A 21253-nucleotide genomic window follows, 5' to 3' on the forward strand; every position below is an offset into this window, starting at 1 on the left:
GGAATGAATAATTCTCTCTGCCATCTCTGATATAATCAGCATGGACTTTAAGATCATCTAACTGCGTGACGTAAATTACGTTATGATGCAATGTCACATGCTTCTGTAATTTCTTTGCGTTAAATGCGTCAAATTATTTTAACGTGTTAAGGATTTTGAATTAATCGCATGTGTTAAAATATATATATATATATATATATATATATATATAATTCATATTTGTGCGTGTATGTAAAATCATCGCCTTCAGATTAAAAATATATTATACACACACACGCATATGAGTGTATGTTTGTGTGTGTATATATTACTGTTTTATTTCACAAAAATGCATGATGTAATGTCAGAATTGCCTGTTATAAAGTCAGAATTGTGACATAGGCTAAAGTTGCAGTTCTGACTTTTTTTCTCTCAATTGCGAGAGAAAAGTCAGAATTGCGATATATAAACTCGCAATTGTGTCTTATAAAGTCAGAATTGCGAAAAAACATCAGCCTTTTTTTTTTTACCTCACGTTTGGACATGACGCGCAACTGCGAGTTTATATCTCTCAATTCTGACTTTATATCACGCAATTCTGACTTTGTCACGCAATTCTGACTTTAAAACTCACAAACTCGCACTTCTGAGGAAAAAAAATCAGAATTGTGAGATAAAAAGTCACAATTACCTTTTTATTTATTTATTTATTTTTTTTATTTCATGGCGGAAACAAGCTTCTAAAAAATATTTTTATTTTTTATTTATTTATTTTTTTTGTAATTTTTCACCTGTATTAAAATGTCTTTAAATGTGTAGGTATACTGCTTTAAACAAAACAAAAAAAAATATTTTTGAAGGTTATTTAGCATGATATAAATAATGCAAAAGTTTCCACCACTTCCTGCGTTTTAAAATGGATATTTAGGTCATTGGGTTGGCTGTCCTTGCGCAGTAATCTTGATCTAAAATAAACAGATGCTAGCTAAATAAACAAACACCCAAGTCAGTAGAGGGCACGTTTGATACCATATTTTCACTTTATCTTGTGTGATATTAAGACTTTGCTTTTTATTTATGGTATATACTGTATATAAAATCTATATTCTCTTTCTTAGGAGAATTTGTGATGCTATTTTTGACTTCAGTGGGCTTGTGAACTGCAGTAGATTTTCTGTCCTATCGGGCTGGTCTCCGATAGGACAGATAAAACCTTATCAGATAGGCCTGTTCTGGGATATTTCCAACTGTGCGTCAGCTTCCTTCCCATTAACAACTTGATTACTCTGAGCTTTAGTATTCCAACATTTCCAGCTTTTGAGAATTTATTACGGTGCATTCCAAAGAGAGGTATGTTACCTGTGTAAGTCTACTAGGAAATTATTTTAACAAAGATGGTGGAATATCTGTGCTGGAGGCAAAACGAGAGAGTGCACTGCTAGATTTTCACAATGAGGTCCAACTGTGGTCAGACAGTTTCCACAGGAAGCATGTGTTTACTTTGGGAATTCCAGTGCTTTATAGCATCGCTGCTTGAATTTAATTTTTTATTTATTTTTTGTTCTCTTGAATACATTCTGACATTATTAAAATGTCTCTGTTAATGTATTTTGTTAATATGTTTATTTGTACAAACCCCTTACTCTAAGTACAGTGTTAGGAGTATAACTTGTTTGAGCTACTGACATGAATGTTACGAATGTCAGAATAAAACTCATAGACTTTCACTACTATTTTTTTTTTTGGAAAGAAATCTCTTATGCTCACCAAGGCTGCATTTATTTGATCAAAAATACAATAAAAACAGTAATATTGTGAAATATTATTACAATTTAAAAGAACTGTTTTCTATTTGAATATATTTTAAAATGTAATTTATTCCTGTGATGCAAAGCTAACTTTTCAGCATCATTACCTTGGTCAAGCACCACTCACATTTGCTTTAGAAAATATAAGAATGAAAATTTTCAGTTGTAGCATTTTGAGATATCGCTCTTGTTTTCTGGTATACGTGACATAAAATAATACAAAAGTTTCTCAAAAGCAGTTCCACATTTCCACTGAATCTTAATCTGTAATGGATGAATTATTTCTGTACAGCTGTTCCATTCAAACCGCACGACCATATTCTGAACTGCAAAGGCTCCATTGTTTTGTGCCTGCAGCACAAAAGAAGAGGGAAAAAAACATCAAAAAGAAAAATGAACTGTCATACAGAACCATCTTTTTGAGAGAGATCCCAGTGGCCTTGTATTTCAAGGAATTGCACTCATTCACAGAATAATGTAGCCCTTTATTACATTACTTTGTCTGGATGAAAAGAATAAGCTTTCTATCACCAAATCTCCAAAGTTCCTGAAACGTGTGCAGTCAGATCGTGCTGTGTACTCGTGTCGAGGAAGTGTTCTTAGGCCAAGGTCATAATCTCCCTTAACTTGTAACTTTCCCACGCTTAAGCAACACAACTTTTAGTGTCTTAGAAATTCCTCATATGCAATGCCATTTGTCACTTTACAAAATCCAAACATAGCCAATGTTGGAAACTTGGGTGTTTCCATTATGTCAAAGGAAAATTAATTATTTAATCAATTAATTACTTTATAGGTCATTCAAGAAATCTATCTATCTGTCTATCATTCTGTCTGTCGTGGTAATAATCTGCATGTTTGGTTTACCGCAGGTTCAACAGATCCATCTGCGTTGGGTTTCATCATCTCTCCATGGTCGCTGCTGCTCATGCCTTCCGGAAACATCTCTTTCACAGATGAGAATGTGACACAGAAGGACCTGCGGGCTTTCACTCCTCCGGAGGTGCTGGACGGCCTCAACCTCTCCTCGCTTTCTGATATGGAGAAGGTATGACTTTTGTTGGGCTTGTTGTTTAAAAATCTCTTGTTTCTCATGTATGGCTTCTGGTATCAATTTACATTTGTTAGGAAATAGTGAATTATTTTTAATTATAAAAAATAAAATAAAAAGATTTTTTTTTTTTTTCATTAGAGTGGTTCTTCAGAACTGTTTTTCAGATGTTTTTTATTTCGTTTATGAATGCTGGCATGTGAATATGAGAGAAAAGGGAAAGTTGAAACAAGTTTGTTTTTCATTCTTGCCAAAATCTATGATGAAACCATTTCTTTTACATTTTACATTTTATCTTTTAAAACATTTTGACAGTACACACGACATTCTTAGAGAGAGACCGATACACCACTGCAGAGTCATGGCATGATTATTTGCAGAGAAGTTAAACGATCTTTTGCATTCTTTGGCAGACTTTTGGATATTCTGTTCCCAAAAGCTATTCTTTAGGAAGACCAGACAGAAGAACTAGACGGGGAAGAAACACAAAGCTATGCAGATGTGCTATATATAAGTTTGATGCTGATTAAGGCCTGAAAAATCGTCTGGGTTAGCAAATGCTTTTGGCAACACAAGCTCGTTTGCACTTGCCTTTGCTTGCTGAAATGTGTCAAAATGAGGCTGTCTGTTGTTTCACTGTGGACTAAAACATAAAATGGAATCAATATAAAATGCTCCATTGTCACATGCCATTTCTGTTCCCTTTTAAACTTGTAGATGCACATGTATTCACTTGGCATGACGTTGTTTTGGGGTGCAGACTATGAGATTCCTCAGAGCCAGGTGAGTCTTCCAAGGCATTTTAATGTTTATAATTCTTAAATGTACTTTTACTTCTTTTAAAATAGAAAATCAGTGATTTAGAATCGCTAGAATCAAATTAATTTGGATGTATTAACCCAATATTTATTTGTACTATGTAATTTATAGTGATTTGTACAGTATCATGTTGTTAGCTTAGCAACATGCTAACATCTTTTAAAAATTGAGTCTCCGCCGTTTCATACTGCTGTACATAGAAACATCATGTTAAATTATGTAACTAAATTCAATACAAAAAGGAGTGATTTAGAGTGGTTAAAATCATATTAAATTGTATTAACCTAATATTTGTTTGTACTATGTATGTTATAGTTCTTTGTTGAGCATCATGTTGTTAGATTAGCAACATGCTAATGTCAATTGGGAATCAATGGAGAATTGAGTCTCCACTTTTTCATTCTGCTGTACCATAGGAACATCAAGTTAAATTATGGAAATAAATTCAATCATTCCAGACAGATCATAGATTCTAGATGATTCAGCAACTGTATCTTTTCATTGACCTCTTCATGTGTGTTTTAGCCAATGAAACTGGGAGAACACCTGAACAGAGTCTTGCTCAACATGTGTGATGATTCCACACTCACCCGACTGTCTGTACGGTCGGTTCTGGACACCTGCAGCGCTCACATCCGTAACTCCAGCTGTGACCCTTCATTTTCTTATGTCAGGAGGCTGGTGAGACTTGTTCTTGGCAGTCTCTCTCAGGTACGTGCCTATGTATTTTTTTTTTTTTTTTTTAACATACATGTTTTTGTTAATGTTTTTGGTTAGTTTCAAGTTAAATAGGACAGAAGTAATGACTTGCAGTTCAGCAAATACATAAAGAGCCACTCTGACTCATTCATTGAATATATGTCATTAGAATGACGTTTTTTTACCAAATCATTGAATGACTCGTTAGAGTCATTTACTTGTGAATCGGACTACAGTAGTCGAGTTATTGTTTTCTGTTGCAAAGACAACTTTCTATTAGCGACACAGTATTATAAGTTTTAATGTTGATTATTAAAAATACATTTATATAGAATAAAACGTTTTTGTTTGTTTGTTTGTTTTTTTTAAAAGTTGCTTTAATTTAACTCAGACTCTTGATTCCCATCTCCATTTTTTTTGTTAGTTGATCACATCCAAGCAATAATGATTCAGCACTAACACTGTGTGTGAACATACTGTTCCTATTAACTGAATTGCAAGTCCAGCCCTATAAAACAGTTTTCAATTATAAAGGTAGTTAACAGTGTTTCCTGTGCTTTTCTCATGTTTGATGTCACATCCTGTTTCTCAGCTGCACACTCCCAGTAGTTTAATTGCACAGCGATACAGAAACAGTGTATTGCCAGGAACAGATATGTTTATGGTCTTACTTTCTGCACTGTGTACCTTTTTCCACACTGGGGAGGTAAATATGAAGTGGTCCAGTAGGGATGCCATTTTCTAATTTCTGTTGATGAATCCTGTGAGTGGATGCCTGGGTTTTTACCCCTGTGAGCATCCTTCTCAATATAGTTTTTCTCTATCTTCATGTCTTCCATCATGTGTGTTTGTTCTTCCTCCAGAAACACAGATTTAGAGTTAAAAAATTGACAGTTTTATTTAAAAGATGATTTGACTTGGTTTAGCAACCTTGATCAAGCTTTCTTTAAGCCCTCTAAGGCCCTATGAAATCCATTTTCTCCCCAAAATTCCATTTTATTTTTCCCAAATTCTGTAAATTTCATTTTATTTCCCCTCCGTCTTGTTTAAAAAAAAACAAAACAAACAAACAAACAAAAAAAAAACCACATCAAACAAATCAATAACAGTTTATTAAACATTTAGCAATATCATTAATTGATATAAAATTTATATTTTTGTCGCTTAAATGGTTAGGGTGGCTTGAGGGAAAAAAAAATTTATTGTGCACATTAAAGTACACAACTGTTCAAAAGTTTGGGGTCGGAAAGAATTTTTATTGTTTTTGAAAGAAGTCTATTATGCTTGCCAAGGCTGCATCTATCTTTAAAAACAGTAATATTTTGTGAAATATTAGTACAATTACAAACTGTTTTCTATTTTAATGTTTAAAATGTCATTTATTCCTGTGATGCAGCTATTACTCCAGTCTTCAGTGTCACATGATCCTTCAGAAATCATTCTAATATTCTGATTTGCTGCTCATGAAACATTTCTTATTATTATCAATGTTGAAAACAGTAGTGCTGCTTCATATTTTTGTGGAAACCGTGATAGGATTCTTTGATGAATAGACAATTCAAAAGCATTTATTTGAAATGGATATCTTTTGTAACATTATAAATGTCTTTGCTGTCACTTTTAATCAGTTTCATGCATCTTTACTGAATAAAATAAAAACTATTACTGACCCCAAACGTTCCAATGGTATAGTGCGTGTCTTCATGATACAAGTTAGCTCACAAGAGGAAGAAAAACAGTTTTCCCAGTATATTTTCTTTTCTTTTAATCTCTTTTTTTTGATAAGAGTGAATGATTGCTTTTTGTCTTTCTCATTCTGTGTGTTTAGCTGGACGGTCTGTTGTCTGAAAGTGAAAGGGAGTCACTTCCAGAAAGAAGTAAAGAAATTCGTGAACGTCTGCGAGGAAAAGGCCTGCCCGCAGGTAATACACACACAAGTCTAGATGTAAAATAAGGCACCTAATTGCTTAATATATAGAACACTGAAGCTGGGGTTTCTCTTTTCGGTGGTATGGGAGTCCTTGAGTTTTCATCCACACATGATCAAACATGTATACCTTTGATTTCTGGTTTTCTATTTCACCCGCACACACATGCACACCCAAACACAGGCATGCTGATACATGCTCATACCCAAAACCTTCTAGTAATTGATGATATTTTGATTGTAATCACAGCTCACACTTTCTCCTATTTCTAATAATCTCAGACTGATTGTTCTATTACTGTGAAGTGCTGAGCTTCATGCTGACTCATCACATACACCATTTGTCCAGTTCTAGAGGAAGTGATTCAGAATGTAAACAAAGCAGGGCTTGGTACTGAGATGACACGGCTTTGGCCCTTCAGGGCTGGTGCTTATCAAAACAGAGGGATAAAAGATCCTTCTCACCACAAGAGACAAGCCAGAACATAACCAGCACCGGTGTCTGGAAATGTCAAACTGAAACTAAAGATTGGTGGAGAAATTTCCAGATAATCATAAGACTTCAAGTAGAAAGTTCTGGGGAATTTTGTGAAATGTGTTTACTTAATTACTTTGTGTTAATGTGTTTATTTGTTTTTTTTTAAATAAATAGTGGTTTTGACGAAATGTATTTTCTAAATGATCTTATGATAGTCTGATGAGATGTCACAATATGCAGATTGGTTATGAAGTATTTTAAATTGAATACTTACATACTGCTTACTGCATACTGCACAGTATTTCTAAAGAAACTAATGCTTTTATTCAGGAAGCATACATTAATTTGATTAAAAGTGACAGTAAAGACATTTATAATGTTACAAAAGATATCTATTTGAAATAAGTGCTGTTCTTTAGAACTTTTTATTCATCAAAGAATCCTGGATATAAATGAATCTTGTTTTCAGCAAAAATATTAAGCAGCAAAACTGTTTTCAACATTGATAATAATGTTACTTGAGTAGCAGATCAGCATATTAGAATGATTTCTGAAGGATCATGTGACACTGAAGACTGGAGTAATGATGCTGAATAAAATTGCATCACAGGAATAAATAACATTTTAACATATATTAAAATAAAAAAAGTTATTTTAGATAGTAATAATATTTCACAATATTACTGTTTTTACTGTATTTTGATTAAAGGGTTAGTTCACCCAAAAATGAAAATAATGTCATTTATTACTCACCCTCATGTCGTTCTACACCCGTGAGACCTTCGTTCATCTTCAGAACACAAATTAAGATATTTTTGATTAAATCCGATGGCTCAGTGAGGCCTGCATAGCCAGCAATGGTACTTCCTCTCTCAAGATCCATAAAGGTACTAAAAACATATTTAAATCAGTTCATGTGAGTACAGTGGTTCTACCTTAATATTATAAAGCAACGAGAATATTTTTTGTGCGCCACAAAAACAAAATAACCAAACATTTGGTAGTGTAGTCAAATGTCATCCAGGTATTTTATGCATAAAAAATATGTGCATTGTGTGCACAGGATGCACACTGCAGATATAATAATAAGAGTAGAATAATATTCTGAACATTGGATTTTTGTATGCATGGAATACCCAGATGACGTTTTATAAAATGTGTGGAAAATGTATTCCAGAATGCAATGCACACAATCTTCCATTTCATTTCAGAATGCCATGTAGTATACACTATATTCTGTGTAGTATGCAGTAGGCAGTATGTTATCATTATGAACACACAGTTTTGTTCTAGTTGTGTTTTAAGACTCCACTGACGTCCCTTGGCCTTCTCTTTCATTCTCTCAATCTGGTTTTCTTGTCTCTTTGTCTGACTTCTTATGCTTTATAGTTTAATGATGTGCCAAACAAAGAACCTTTCTCTCCCCTTCTTCTCTGTTCCTCTCCCAACTTTCCAACTCCCTCATTTCTTTCACTCTCCATCCATCTTCTGTCAGTCTCTCTCTCCCTCTCGTCCTCTCTCTGTGTGCATAGACAAGAGTTTGTACCGAAACTAGACAAGCACATCACCACAAACCAAAACCAGAGCGTTTCATTTTGGAAAATATGACCAGATCTTCCCAGTGGTTTCAGTGGTGCTTTAGCACAAACACGACCGGTTTGTTATGTAACTGAGGCATGGCATCGATCAGTAATAGATATTTCCCAGGGTTTTTTTTTTTTACTGCGTGTTCTGTAGGAAGCTTTGTTTTTATGCTGTTGTATCTGGCCGCGCATCAGGGTCATGATGTGAGAAAATAAGCCTGCCTAGATGGTGACTCACTTCATGCTAGTTTATTTTTGGCTTTACAGATGTCATGAAACCTCAGCAGCACAGTAATAACTGTGGTCTCAGACTGTGTCATTTTTCTCATTTTGTAGATTGAATGTTTGTTGACGTTTTCGGACTTTTTGTGCTCTGTACACTAGCATTAGCCTCAGTAGAAAAGTACCAGAGGCAATGTTAATACTGCTTAGCTTGTCTTAAAAAAATACATAGCAGCATTGTTTCTGTTTCAGGGTGGTCAAAACAAGAGTATAAATGTTAAATGTCACTGTGATTGTCCTTATGTGACTTCTTAGAGCTTCAGGAACTATATGCCAATGTTTTATTAGCATTAGCATCTTCTTTTTATGCAAGTAAAAGCACTACTGGCTTGTTGCATTGCATTGCGCTATTACTGTCCACAGAAAGCTAACATTTTTAGGATACATTTCTATACATTTTCTAGTGTGTAAACTGTGTTTAATGGTAATTTTCAGGCAGATTTTTAGGTGATGTTGAGCATGTTTGTGCCTTTACCTGTTTAGCATTATTTCTTTAGCAAATTGTGTGCTACAACATGTCAGACAGTGTTTGCACATTTATCATTTTTAGTTAGCTTAACAGTTAGTGCTCAAACACATTATTATTATTCATATTATGAATGTTATCGATCTTATAATGAATAATTTATTCATGCAAAAGTTTTTTTTTTTTTTTTTTTTGACCTAGTAATTTTTTTCATCAATATGCTATAATTGGCATTCATCTTTCTCCACTTTTAAATGCAACACCCACATCTCAAAATCTAAACAATAACCAATGCATATAACCAAGTCCCCGCCCTACATTTTTTTTCTTTTTCAATAATCTGTTACACTTGTATGTATGTCACAATATGGGGAAAAAAAAAAAAAAAAAAGATCTGCCGCTATTTCCAATTCATTGTGACTTTAAAGGGTTAGTTCACCCAAAAATGAAATTTCTATCATTAATTTCTCACCCTCATATCGTTCCACACCTCGTAAGACCTTTGTTCATCTTCGGAACACAAATTAAGATGTCTTTGATGAAATCCAAGATTTTTTTTATCCCCCATAGAAAGCAACGAAATTACCATCATTCGAGGTCCAGAGAAGTAGTAAAGACATCGTCAAAATAGTCGACGTGACTACAGTGGTTCAGCCTTAATGTTATGAAGTGACGAGAATACTTTTTGTGTGCAAAAAGCAAAACAAAAATAACAACTTTATTCAACAATCCTCTACCCTGTCAGTCTCATACACAGTTGATGCAGTGAACACAGTTCAGTGCTTTCGTGTTCATGTCCGAATGCCGGCTCAGTCGTTATAAAGTCATTATTTTTGTTTTGTTTTTGCGCACAAAAAGTATTCACTTCATAACATTAAGGTTGAACCACTGTAGTCACGTTGACTATTTTAACGATGTCTTTAGTACTTTTCTGGACCTTGAATGACGGTTATTATGTTGATTTCTATGGAGGATGAAAAAAAACCTCTTGGATTTCATCAAAATTATCTTAATTTGTGTTCCGAAGATGAACAAAGGTCTTATGGGTTTGGAACGACACGAGGGTGAGTACTTAATGACAGAAATTTCATTTTTGGGTGAACTAACCCTTTAAAGGGGGGGTATCACACACAGTTTCTACCAATCTCATGTTAATCTTGAGTACCTATAGAGTATTGCATCCTTCATATTTCCGAAAAGTCTTTAGTTTTATCATATTTATAAAAGATAGATACGCTGTACAGAGTCTTTCTGAAAAAGCAGAGCTCCTGGAGGCGTGCCTGCCGTGGGCAGAGCTAAAGAGTCACGAGCGCATGCAGCTTTTGCGTAGAGATCGTCTGCAAGCTGCAACATCATTATAAATAAAAAGGGAACAAAAACGTTCGTGTTGTTTACATCGAATGCACTTGTGCACCAATTGCCAACAAAACACAGACATCTGATGCAGCTTTACTCACCACCCGCGATCTGCAAATCCGGCGCTGAACTAGGACTTGTTTACAAAGCATTCATCACTGAAATTCCGAGAACAAACAAACATACGTGTGTAACTCTGTTGCTGCTCCAGAAAAACAAACTTTATCCACTGTTCCCTTAACGCTGGGTTCTTTGGGAAGCTGAAAATGTTATCTTTCCCTCACAACCAGAAACACACTTTTTTGGTGACATTCCCTGCGTCTTAATCCGCTCCCTAGGTAGTGAATCAGTATATCGTGAAAATTAATGTGGCCAACTCCCTGATCAGTGCCCTGACTACTGAACTAGGGAGCTAATTGAGCCCAGATACCCATTGTTGAAAAATTTCTCGGCTTCCGTATCCTGAATGAAGTGCGCTTATCAGGGCGAAGTGCCTATACATGGAATTCCACCCTTTATTACGTGATAAAGGGCCATACTCGAAAAAAATCGAGACATGTCCACAACCAGAATTTGTATATTTGGCACAGAAATACTCCATCATATGTCCAACTCGTGTTTTGAAACTTTAGCCATGTTTAGCATGAGAATGCAACTCTTTAACAGTGTAAATAAGTCAGAATTCATGAAATAGCATTAGACCCCCACTTTAAGGCATTTAGTTCGACATCTTGTTAGACTGCGATATAGCAAGACCCTTGTATCTAATTTTCAGACTCTTTTATGTTCTATTTTGCGACTGGTATCTTTCCAGCATCATGGGTTTTGAAGTGTCTGGGTCAATGTGTGTAATGACTTTAGCAAGCCTCTTTTTGTTACCGCTTGAAATCAGCTCAGATCCGTCTTCGCCCCTATGATATACTAAGCTTTTTATGAAACATGAGAAAAGGCCTCTTGTTGAGCCATTCAATGCACAAACACTTTCCTAAGAGGGAACCATCTGGAACATCCATGTCTTCCTGATTGACAGTGCTGGAATTGGCATGGCTAACGAGCGTGTCGCTGGAAGCTCAGGGTGAAATCAGAGAGGCTTTAGTGGAGCTCGTAACCACTAGAAGGCCACTATTGTTCCTTCTGTTCTTTAAGCCAATTTTGACCCATTCTAATCTCGCCTTGACAAACGTGATCCAATAAAAATGCTCCCCGAAGACAGCAAGGGTCCCACATTTAGTTTATGTCCTTCAGTAGGTTCTTATTTGTCTTTATACCTTTACAAGTTCATGTATGTTTAACCTTTTTGTGTATTTTTTTTTTTTTGCCCCATTAGGCCGTAGTGCCGCCCATCGTGTGCTGGAGCGTTATAGGGCCCGAACCCAGGAGCAGGCCAACCTGAACCGAGGACTTAGCCGCTCTATGGGCTCTCTTCCCATCCAGGACCTTGTCAGAGCAGAAGAGGGCCTTGCTCAGTATGCCCCTTCAGAGTACCCCGCTGGGTCCGAGTCCTCTGCTGAACTCTACCACCAACGCCAACAACAACAACTGCAACAACAGCGCGGCCGACCCACGGAGGTGAACCAGCGTTCACACCCCCATCAGAGAAACAAAAGCTGGGCCTCCTCAGCAGACTTGGCCTGCCTCGATCCAGATATGCTCCGCTTTGGGGCCCTTGAGGATGCCCGAAGGGGCAGTAGCGCTCTGAGCACCCGCTCAGCCGGAAGACACAAGTCAGCTTCCAAGGCCAGAGACTCTCGTTACTCGGACTTTGGGAGCTTGGATATCGGGAAGACCCATCACCATTCGAGTCAGTCAGTCGGCTCGCCGTTCAACAGCGCTTACGACCGGATCAGAGAGAAGCATAAGAAACTGCAAGCACTCAAACAGGCCATAGATGGTGAGTACTGATTCTAAAGTTACTTGTTCTCTTAGTGAGGCGAGGTAGTCTTATATAGCCAGATTTTCTTACTGTTGCTAAAATCTGCACATTGTAGATTATTAAGAACCTCCTATTTTCAGATTTGATTTCAGAATCAAAGTTTTAGAGATTTTGTCAAAAAATCCCCAGGATTAGTTCAGCCTCAAACTCATTGTATCAACAAGACTTTGTTTGTAGTGAGTCGTGCAAAGCTAGTTGTCAGAATGAAAATGACCATCTGATGCAAATTGCAGACAAAAATGGCTGAAATCACCAGTGAATGGACTGTGGGTGTGCTGACTGAGACTAGCGGTGATGTAGCTTAAAGTCTGGGATTGTAATCAAAATGTTGCAGTAAAACACTTAACCCTGTGTTGCTCAATGAGAAATTGTGCCTGTAACTTATCATGGTAACATCACAAAATGCTCGTGTGGCAAGTGTTTTATTCTACAGGCTTCTTGCCAAGTTCTGACAGTAGATGTGACAGCTTTAACCAGCCTGGTTAACAACAGTGGTTAAAACCACCATGCTACTGATTTTGAATCATAACTACAATGCAGTATCCATCAGAAGATACAACGGCAACTGTGAACTGTATATGTATGTTACAAAGGATCTTTTGGCTCTTCTGATGCTTTGAGTTCCTGCGCAGTTAAAGTCCCGCATCTCACGGCACACAGAGCTGTGGTGTCTGTGTGTGGTGGCAGAGAACGCAGGGTTATGAATGGGTTTGCGTGGCTTTTGCGCGTGCGGCATGTTGCCAGGTTCTTTATGACTCAGTCTGGCTGAGGGCTCAAGATTCCTGGAACTAATTAGAGAGATGGATAATTCTAGGCCTTCAAAGCTGCTTTATGCAAGCTTTTTACTCTCTCTCTTTCACTCGTTCACTCTCTCTGGATCTCTCTCACCATTTTCTGCTTGATTTTCATTCAAAACTTTCCACAGTGTTGGGGAAACTAATTTAAAGTAGTTAAACATCACTCAAGCTACCCTTTTGAAAAAGTTCACTGCAAGCTGCTAATAAAGAATAGCTAACTATGCAGCTTTAGGGAGGGCTTAAATGTATTTTATTTTATTTTATTTTATTTTATTTTATTTTGACATTATTTAAAAATGTTATCTAAATAAGTATTTTATTTAAAAATATTTTAATTATTATTGTTTTTGAACCAAAATATTTTATTTAAATGAAATGTTTTTTCTTTATTTAATTCAATATTATATTTAATTCAATATTCTATTTAGTAAAATTACTAATTTAGTAAAATTATTATGATTAATCATAATGTTATTTATAAAAAAAAAAAAAAAAAAAAAAAAAAAAAGATAAATATGCATCTACTTGCACAGAGAGAGTGAATTGCTTTTTGAACCAGTTCATTTAAACGATCTGTCTGAACGAACCTATTCATTAAAATGAATCAAACTTCCCACAGTGCTTATATGAAAGAGGACGTTTTAGGCGAGGATATTTATTATCTCATTTTCCTTGGCTGTAAATCTGTGTGACAAAAAGTAATGTAAATTATTCTCCCATAATGTGTTTCTTCATTGTCTTATTGCCACCTTACAGTCTCCATAAGAGATGTTGAATTCTTCATATGTGCCACATTCATGTACACATCCTTCGCCTGGCCTCCATCTGGACATTTTCTCGATGGAGTGAAGCTTTGCTTCATAATAATAAACCTCAGGCTTTCCTATCCGACCTGGCCCTGAACTGAGCCCAGAAGCTGTTTGGCTGCTATTTTTACCACGGTAGAGCTCAGAACCAAAGACATTCTCTTCCCAGTCCGTGCGGTTTTACTCTGGCTCATGGATCCATGAAGCTGTTCTGTCTGAGGCTGCCGTCTTTTAACAATATTCTGCACTTTTTTGTAGCATTTTTTCCACTTATAATGTTTTTACACCAAAAACAATAAATTTAATATTTCATGAGCTCTTTCCATCCTCTTTTAGACTCTTGGAATTAAATGATCTTTCTACTACTGTACCTTTAAGACTTATGTAAATGACCTGGTTGGCTAAATTCTGTGTTCTGCATGGTGTCGTTCATCAAGTTGGCGGTCGTATGTTAAGGTACTCATGGTTGTGATGTAATAACAGTGACATTTTCTGAATAAATCTGTTTTTACAGCTTAGTTTCAGTGAATTTATATTTATGTCCTTGCTTTAAAAGAGCAGGAAAAATCCTGTTTTCAATTAGATGTTCTCTAAAGTGTAGTGTAAGAGGAATCTGTGCCATCATATTGCTTTTGTGAGGGAAAACAAGATTCTGTGTATGGAGCTGCCGTCTGTCCATCCGCCTGTATAAACATGAGCCAGGCTAATTTTCCTGACAATAATGGGCCGCATTACCCACGATCCTGAAGAGAAGGAATGTCCAGCCCCATTAGAGCATGATGGCAAAGAGCACATATTTTGGTTGTTTTGGGGCCTGTTTTTGCTGTGAATGAATGTAATGGTCTACAGATCATTTGTTCAGGCTCAAAGAATTTTCTCTTTCTTTCTTTCATTCTTTGGTTATTTGGTGTACATACGTGTGTGTGTATATATGTATGCTTTTTTATAATTTGTTTCTCTCAGTTATGAATCTGAACAATTATGGCAAACTTTTTATTTTATTTTTTTATTATTTTATTTTGGATTTTTTTGGCACATAACAAAAACCTTAATAGTGTAATTTAATTTTTTTTTTTTTTATATGAAGTAAAATATGACTATGATCTGTTTTTAGACACTTTTTGCTTTTTTTGCACATTTTTCACCTTGTAGATGTTAAATTAAAGTAATTTTTGTGATAGACCTTTGCCTTGGTCTTTCAGTGTGCGGACAATTTTTTTTTTTTTTTTTTGGGTAAAATATGACTGACATGATTTCATTAGATTTATTCATTTACTAGAATAACACAAGAGATGTTAACTTTGATACTGAATTTCACACATTTCAATGTAATTTAAATTTATTATTTTATTTTATTTTAAATTATTTATTTGAATTCTGCATTTTTTTTTTTTGATTTTATTAAATCCAGGTTTGCACTTCCACCTCGGCCTCTTTGGTGTTTGCGATACTTCATTACAGAAACTCTGCCCTAAACACATCCACTTTCAAGTCAAGGTACATCAGTCATTTTGGAGTAATTTGAGTCATGTGTTTTTGGCACGAGGAATTGTCCATTACTTGTCATCAGGTCATGTGTGCTGTTTTGTTGTGACATTTGTGAGTAGAATTGATCAGGTTTCTTGAGCAGACTGGAGGGTTAGATTGTCACTATGTATCCTGATAATAAGAGGGAGGGATGAGAACGAAAAGAGATTATTACGTTAAAGCTCAGTCCATCTGTGTGGATTACATTTTATAGGAGATCTCTCACCCATGGGTCGAAGGTCGTTTGGATCTAAAAGCTTTTTAAAGACTTCCCCCACACTCAACTAGAGCTTCAGAAACTCTGAGCTGTGGAGACACTTCCCAGATCACACGCTTTATAAACTCCACCACTTCTTCATTCCACAGATCTTCCTGGTATGGAAAATGTATTCTGTTTTAAGACCTCTGTGTTGTGACCTGTCATGATCTTATCTACTTGCAGTTTCGCAGAGAGGATCAGATCAGATCTTATCTCTCTCACACTGCATATCTACAGGTCACTGAGGAGTTGAACTGTCTCCAAACATCAGATTGAGAGAGTTCTACTTGCCTGCGTGACTAGCAGTTTATCAATGTACATGTCATTGGTTGAAAGGTTTCAACATTCAACATTGGTTGAAAGGAAGACTTTCTTAATTGTACACACAGTCATTCAGGGCCCCCAAAAGTATCTATCTACACATTTGTTTATTTGTTTACATTTTATTTATTTATTTACACATTTATTTATGCATTTGTTTGGTTATTTATTTACACTTTTATTTATCCATTTATTTGCATGTTTGTTTGTTTGTTTATTTACACATTTGTTTGTATTTATACATTTATGCATTTATTTTTTACACATTATATTCACATTTGTTTACTTAATTACATTTTATTTATTTACATGACTGTTTGTTTGTTTTCATATTTATTTACACATTTAGTTACGCATTTGTTTGTGTATTTATTTACACGTTTGTATTTATACCTTTTATTTATTTATACATTTATTTTTTACGCATTTGTTTATTACATATTTGTTTATTTACACTTGTTTTTATTTATTTACGCATTTGTTTGTTTATTCACACATTTGTTTTACATATTTGCTTATTTGCATTTAAAATTTGTTTATAACATTCTAAGTGTGGCACATTCTATACTGTGTTTGTAGGATTTATTTTATGTGTGTTATTATGAAACAATATGTCTGGTGGGGAAAACAGATTTGTCAGAGACTCAAAGAGCATGTTTTTGCTACAAAACCTGGCCTTAGGCCATTTGCATGTCTTTGGGTTTGATCTTCAATTATCAAAAGAAAAATACCATAAATACTCAAGAGGATATGCAAGTCAGAACTTTGACTCGACAGAATGAAAGTCTTTTCCACTTTGCTAGTAAAACTCTGACCTTCCTCTTAAAATCAGCTCTTTACAGGACGGAAACAAAGCAACTCTAATGAACAAGCCTCTTCAGTGTTAAGCGCATTAATGAAAACAGCCTCACTCCCAAAACCCTTTTGTGTTTTCTGTCCTCATCAGGCTTTAATTACCCCATTAATCCCTTGTTCTTTTTTTCTTCCTTTGTTTTTATTTCTTTTTTAGTTGAAATCCATTTGCTTGTAAGACTTTCAGTGGCAATAATCACTAGTATATGAGTCCAAACTGCCCCGGGCCTCTAAAACATCAAGATCAGAGGAGACTGTTGAGAAAAAAAATTATTGGAAAGAGGCAAGGAACATGAGGAAGTGATGAAGAGCATGCAGTATTGGGAAAAGGGAGAGTAGGGAAGAAATCAACAGAATATGCCTAAATGTGGGTGTTTTCCTGCCTGAAAGAGATTTAGCAGAAGATACTGTGGTGGCGTTGATACAGTATGTATGACCTGTCCACCTTCATGTACCGATCCTCTGAGCTTTTAATGGCTAACTTACAAGATCTGAGGTCAGGACAGGCCGGCCGCTCTTGGCAGACCCAGCAAATTTGGACCCAACAGTTGAGATCCAACATCCATTGGGATGCCATCTGTTTTGGCTTTTATTTGCAGAAGCCTGCACACTCTAATAATGAAAAAGAAAGACACCAAATGTGTGAGAGGTTTTGAGAAAGGTCACATGTGACCGAAACGTTTGCCGTTTTTCAATAAAGCTGTGGATTTTATCTCGCATTTAGTGTCTTTATTTTTCATTAGAATGCGGGCTTCTTTGTGCATTTTTTGTGTACTTGGATCTTTTTAGTCTGCGCACCTCATGTTGGACTTTTCTGAAGGCAAAGTGAGTTTCAGCTTGTGCTTCGGTTGCTCAACAACAACAAAGCTGGAGAATCTCACGCAGCCAAAACATTACAGGGTTTATGTAAATTTTAGGGTTTGTGATGTCACCAGCCCAGGAAGAAGCTTGTTGTAGTCCCTACTAGTTTGTTGTAGTCCTTAAAAGCGATTTCTGTAAAAGAAAATATCTCCCTTTGCATTGAACTTTGAGCGTCGTAACTTTGCAGATGTTGTTTTTGCTCAAACAGCAACATTAAACACTAACTAAAGTTAAAAAAAAAAAAAAGTGAAATCAAAATCAACCACCCCTTTAAATCGCTTATAACATGAGAAATCAAATTTGCCTTGATCTTTTGACATATACGAGGTCCAGACGTGACACTGCAACATGCGATAAAAGGTATCTTTTCCATGTTAATCTGAGTTTTTGTCCTAACTAGCTGTGACGGCGACATACAATGATTCTATTTTAGAAACGGTTTCTATTTTTCTGCAACATCGTGGCTGGAACAACAACACAAAGTATGATAACGATAATTTCAGGTACTGTTTATGTGCTTTATTTAATGTTAAAAGCACCTAATATGAGTTTGAATATCATTTTGTGTGTCTTTTATAGCCGTACTGAAAGCAACAATTGACAATTTACCTCAGATTTTCAAAATAAATAAAAGGAAACAAGAACGTTTAAACAAACTTTGTACAGACTTCAGAAGGATCCCAGCCTTGGAAACTAGTGGATGGTTTATTTTAATGGCTTACCGGATTATGTTGGAGGATTATATGTTTGTTCGGAGCATTTTGTTTTGTAAACGAGGCACAGGGTAGTGGTGATTTCGAAAATAAACTTTTGTTGAAAGATGAAGCAGTCAGCTGTACTAAATCTGACAGCAGCTGCATCACAAACCGTAAGTAAATGATTTCATAATGCTTTGTCTGTAAATGACTGTTTTAAATGGATAATGTTTTCAAAACACTGACTCGAGTGGAATAGCATGTGGGCGTTGATACCGTTTCCTATGCAGTGATGTTAGCCAATCATAACAGTGGCCTTTTACCAACAAGCTTTAAAGAAGCCTTCCCTTAAAAACGGATCAGAAGGGTCAGAAAGAGGGTTGAAAATAAGTGTTTTTCTGCATATATATTTGTTTTGTTGTGCAAAACTTTATTAACATTATAAGTGAACCTAGAGGAACTTATTAAAATAATAATAATAAAAAAATCCATGGCATGACCCCTTTAAAGTCTTTGGTCATATTTAATAAATGTGATCTTTTCTGTACTTTTTTGTCCACTGAATATTATATGCATTTTCAATATTTTTTGTCTGAAATGTCAACACCAAATTACTTAATAAACTTATTAGGCCATTAATAAAACTTGAGCAGAGCAAATTTCCATGTAAATAGTTTTTAACACCATTCTTGTGTATTCTTGTCATATTCGAATAAATGGATTCACAAACAATTTACATAGAATTTTTTCATAAATGAGGCATTTAAGATAAATAAGGCCTATTAATGACACAGGAACATGTGAAACTACACGGAGCTCTATGTCAAGGCATCAATAAAATGATCACACATTTGTTTGGCAGATGTCGTGTATTACTGTCGTTCAGCTTGTGGTGGGCAGTGATCCCGAGGCATTTTCTCTTGAATTATCTCACATCTGCAAAGTGGCATGAAACGTGGCAGAAAATTGATTCGTATGACATTACGTAATGCACGCAGCCTGTAGTAGAACATGCTGTCTTTCTCCCTAATGCACTCGTTCTTTCCTCTGCCCATTTCACGATTTTCACTCTACAAAAAGAGTTGTAACATAAATTATGAGTCGAGAGAAAGCGCACACACGGGGGAGTTAATGTGACAGCTCTGAACTTGCCTTCAGAGTCTTTTAGTAGACGTGCTCTCACTCCTACAGTGCTGTGGCCAGTTTGATGATACGGTGCGTGTTTGTGTGCGAGTGACTCACTTCACAGCCCGCCAAACTCCCACAGGGCTCTGATAACTACACTGTGTGGGCATTTCCCATTGTATTCAAACTAGAATGTGTATGCGTGTCTGTTTTTGTTTTTTTGTTTAGTGAGTGTGTCTTGGTTTGTGTTTATATGTGTGTTGCAGTGGTTTTTAATGCCCTTTTAGGGTTGCCAGGTCCTCCTCCCTTTCTACAGACATGTGTTGTGGGGTGAATCTCACAAAATAACATGCCCAGGTTATGTTTTTTAGGTTGTGTTTTAGGACCAATTTATAGGATTGTTGTTGTTGCTACAGCATGACATTTAAGCTCTTTTAATGCAACCCCCCATTAAATATGAAGTATGCATCATATTAATTTGTTGTTAAAGGGTTAGTTCACCCAAAAATGAAAATTCTGTCATTAATTACTCACCCTCATGTCGTTGCACACCCGTAAGACCTTCGTTCATCTTCAGAACACAAATTAAGATATTTTTGATAAAATCCGATGGCTCAGTGAGGCCTCCATTGACAGCAAGATAATTTTAACACTTTCAATGCCCAGAAAGCTACTGAAGACATATTTAAAACAGTTACAGTGGTACAGACTACAGTGGTTCAACCTTAATGTTATAAAGTGACGAGAATACTTTTTGTGCGCCAAAAAAACAAAATGGCGACTTTATTCAACAATATCTAGTGATGGCCGATATCAAACTGCCAAAGTCACGTGAACTGTTGAAATTTCGAAACACTTATGACGTAACAAAGCCACATTTACTGATATCACATGACTTTGGCGCGCTGAACCATTGATTCGAAACAAAAGATTCATAAAGCTTCGAAGCTTCATGAAACAGTGTTTTGAAATCGCCCATCACTAGATTTTGTTGAATAAAGTTGCTATTTTTTTTTTTTTTTTTTTTTTTTTTGGGCGCACAAAAGGTATTCTCGTCGCTTCATAACATTAAGGTTGAACCACTGTAGTCACATGAACTGTTTTAAATATGTTTTTAGTAGCTTTCTGAGCATTTTTAAAGTGTTAATTATCTTGCTTGCAATGGAGGCTTCACTGAGTCATCGGACTTTATCAAAAATATCTTAATTTGTTTTACAAAGATGAACGAAGGTCTTATGGGTGTGGAACGACATGAGGGTGAGTAATTAATGACAGAATTTTCATTTTGGGGTAAACTAACCCTTTAAAAAAATCATTGTACAAAAATTATTGTATTACAATATAGTGAAATTTGTCCACTATTGAGAAAAATGGGAATTAATAAAATGCATTTTTCCAACCAGCCAATAAATAAATAAATACACTTTATTTATATTTGTTTTTATATTTTATTTATTTATTATAAGTGTTTTATATATATATATATATATATATATATATATATATATATATATATATATATATATATATATACTTATTGTGGTATTTTATTTTATTTATTTAGTGTACTTATTTATTTTTTTATTTTTTACTTTATTTTATTTTTTATAGTTTATTTTATTTTTGTAA

General features: G+C 35.5%; 1 protein-coding gene across 6 annotated transcripts in view; it reads left to right on the forward strand.

Annotated features, from left to right (window-relative positions):
* Positions 1-21253, forward strand: part of LOC127524929 (tyrosine-protein phosphatase non-receptor type 13-like) — an 83527-nt gene that overhangs the window by 23463 nt on the left and 38811 nt on the right. For all 6 annotated transcript variants that reach the window (XM_051916986.1, XM_051916988.1, XM_051916991.1 and 3 more), the window contains exons 3-7: positions 2660-2835; positions 3556-3621; positions 4183-4368; positions 6185-6278; positions 11776-12339. In XM_051916986.1, the coding sequence (XP_051772946.1) occupies positions 2660-2835; positions 3556-3621; positions 4183-4368; positions 6185-6278; positions 11776-12339 (1086 nt within the window). The remainder of the gene's footprint in view (positions 1-2659; positions 2836-3555; positions 3622-4182; positions 4369-6184; positions 6279-11775; positions 12340-21253) is intronic.

Source organism: Ctenopharyngodon idella, chromosome 13 (assembly GCF_019924925.1).
Source record: "Ctenopharyngodon idella isolate HZGC_01 chromosome 13, HZGC01, whole genome shotgun sequence".
Lineage (NCBI taxonomy): Eukaryota > Metazoa > Chordata > Actinopteri > Cypriniformes > Xenocyprididae > Ctenopharyngodon > Ctenopharyngodon idella.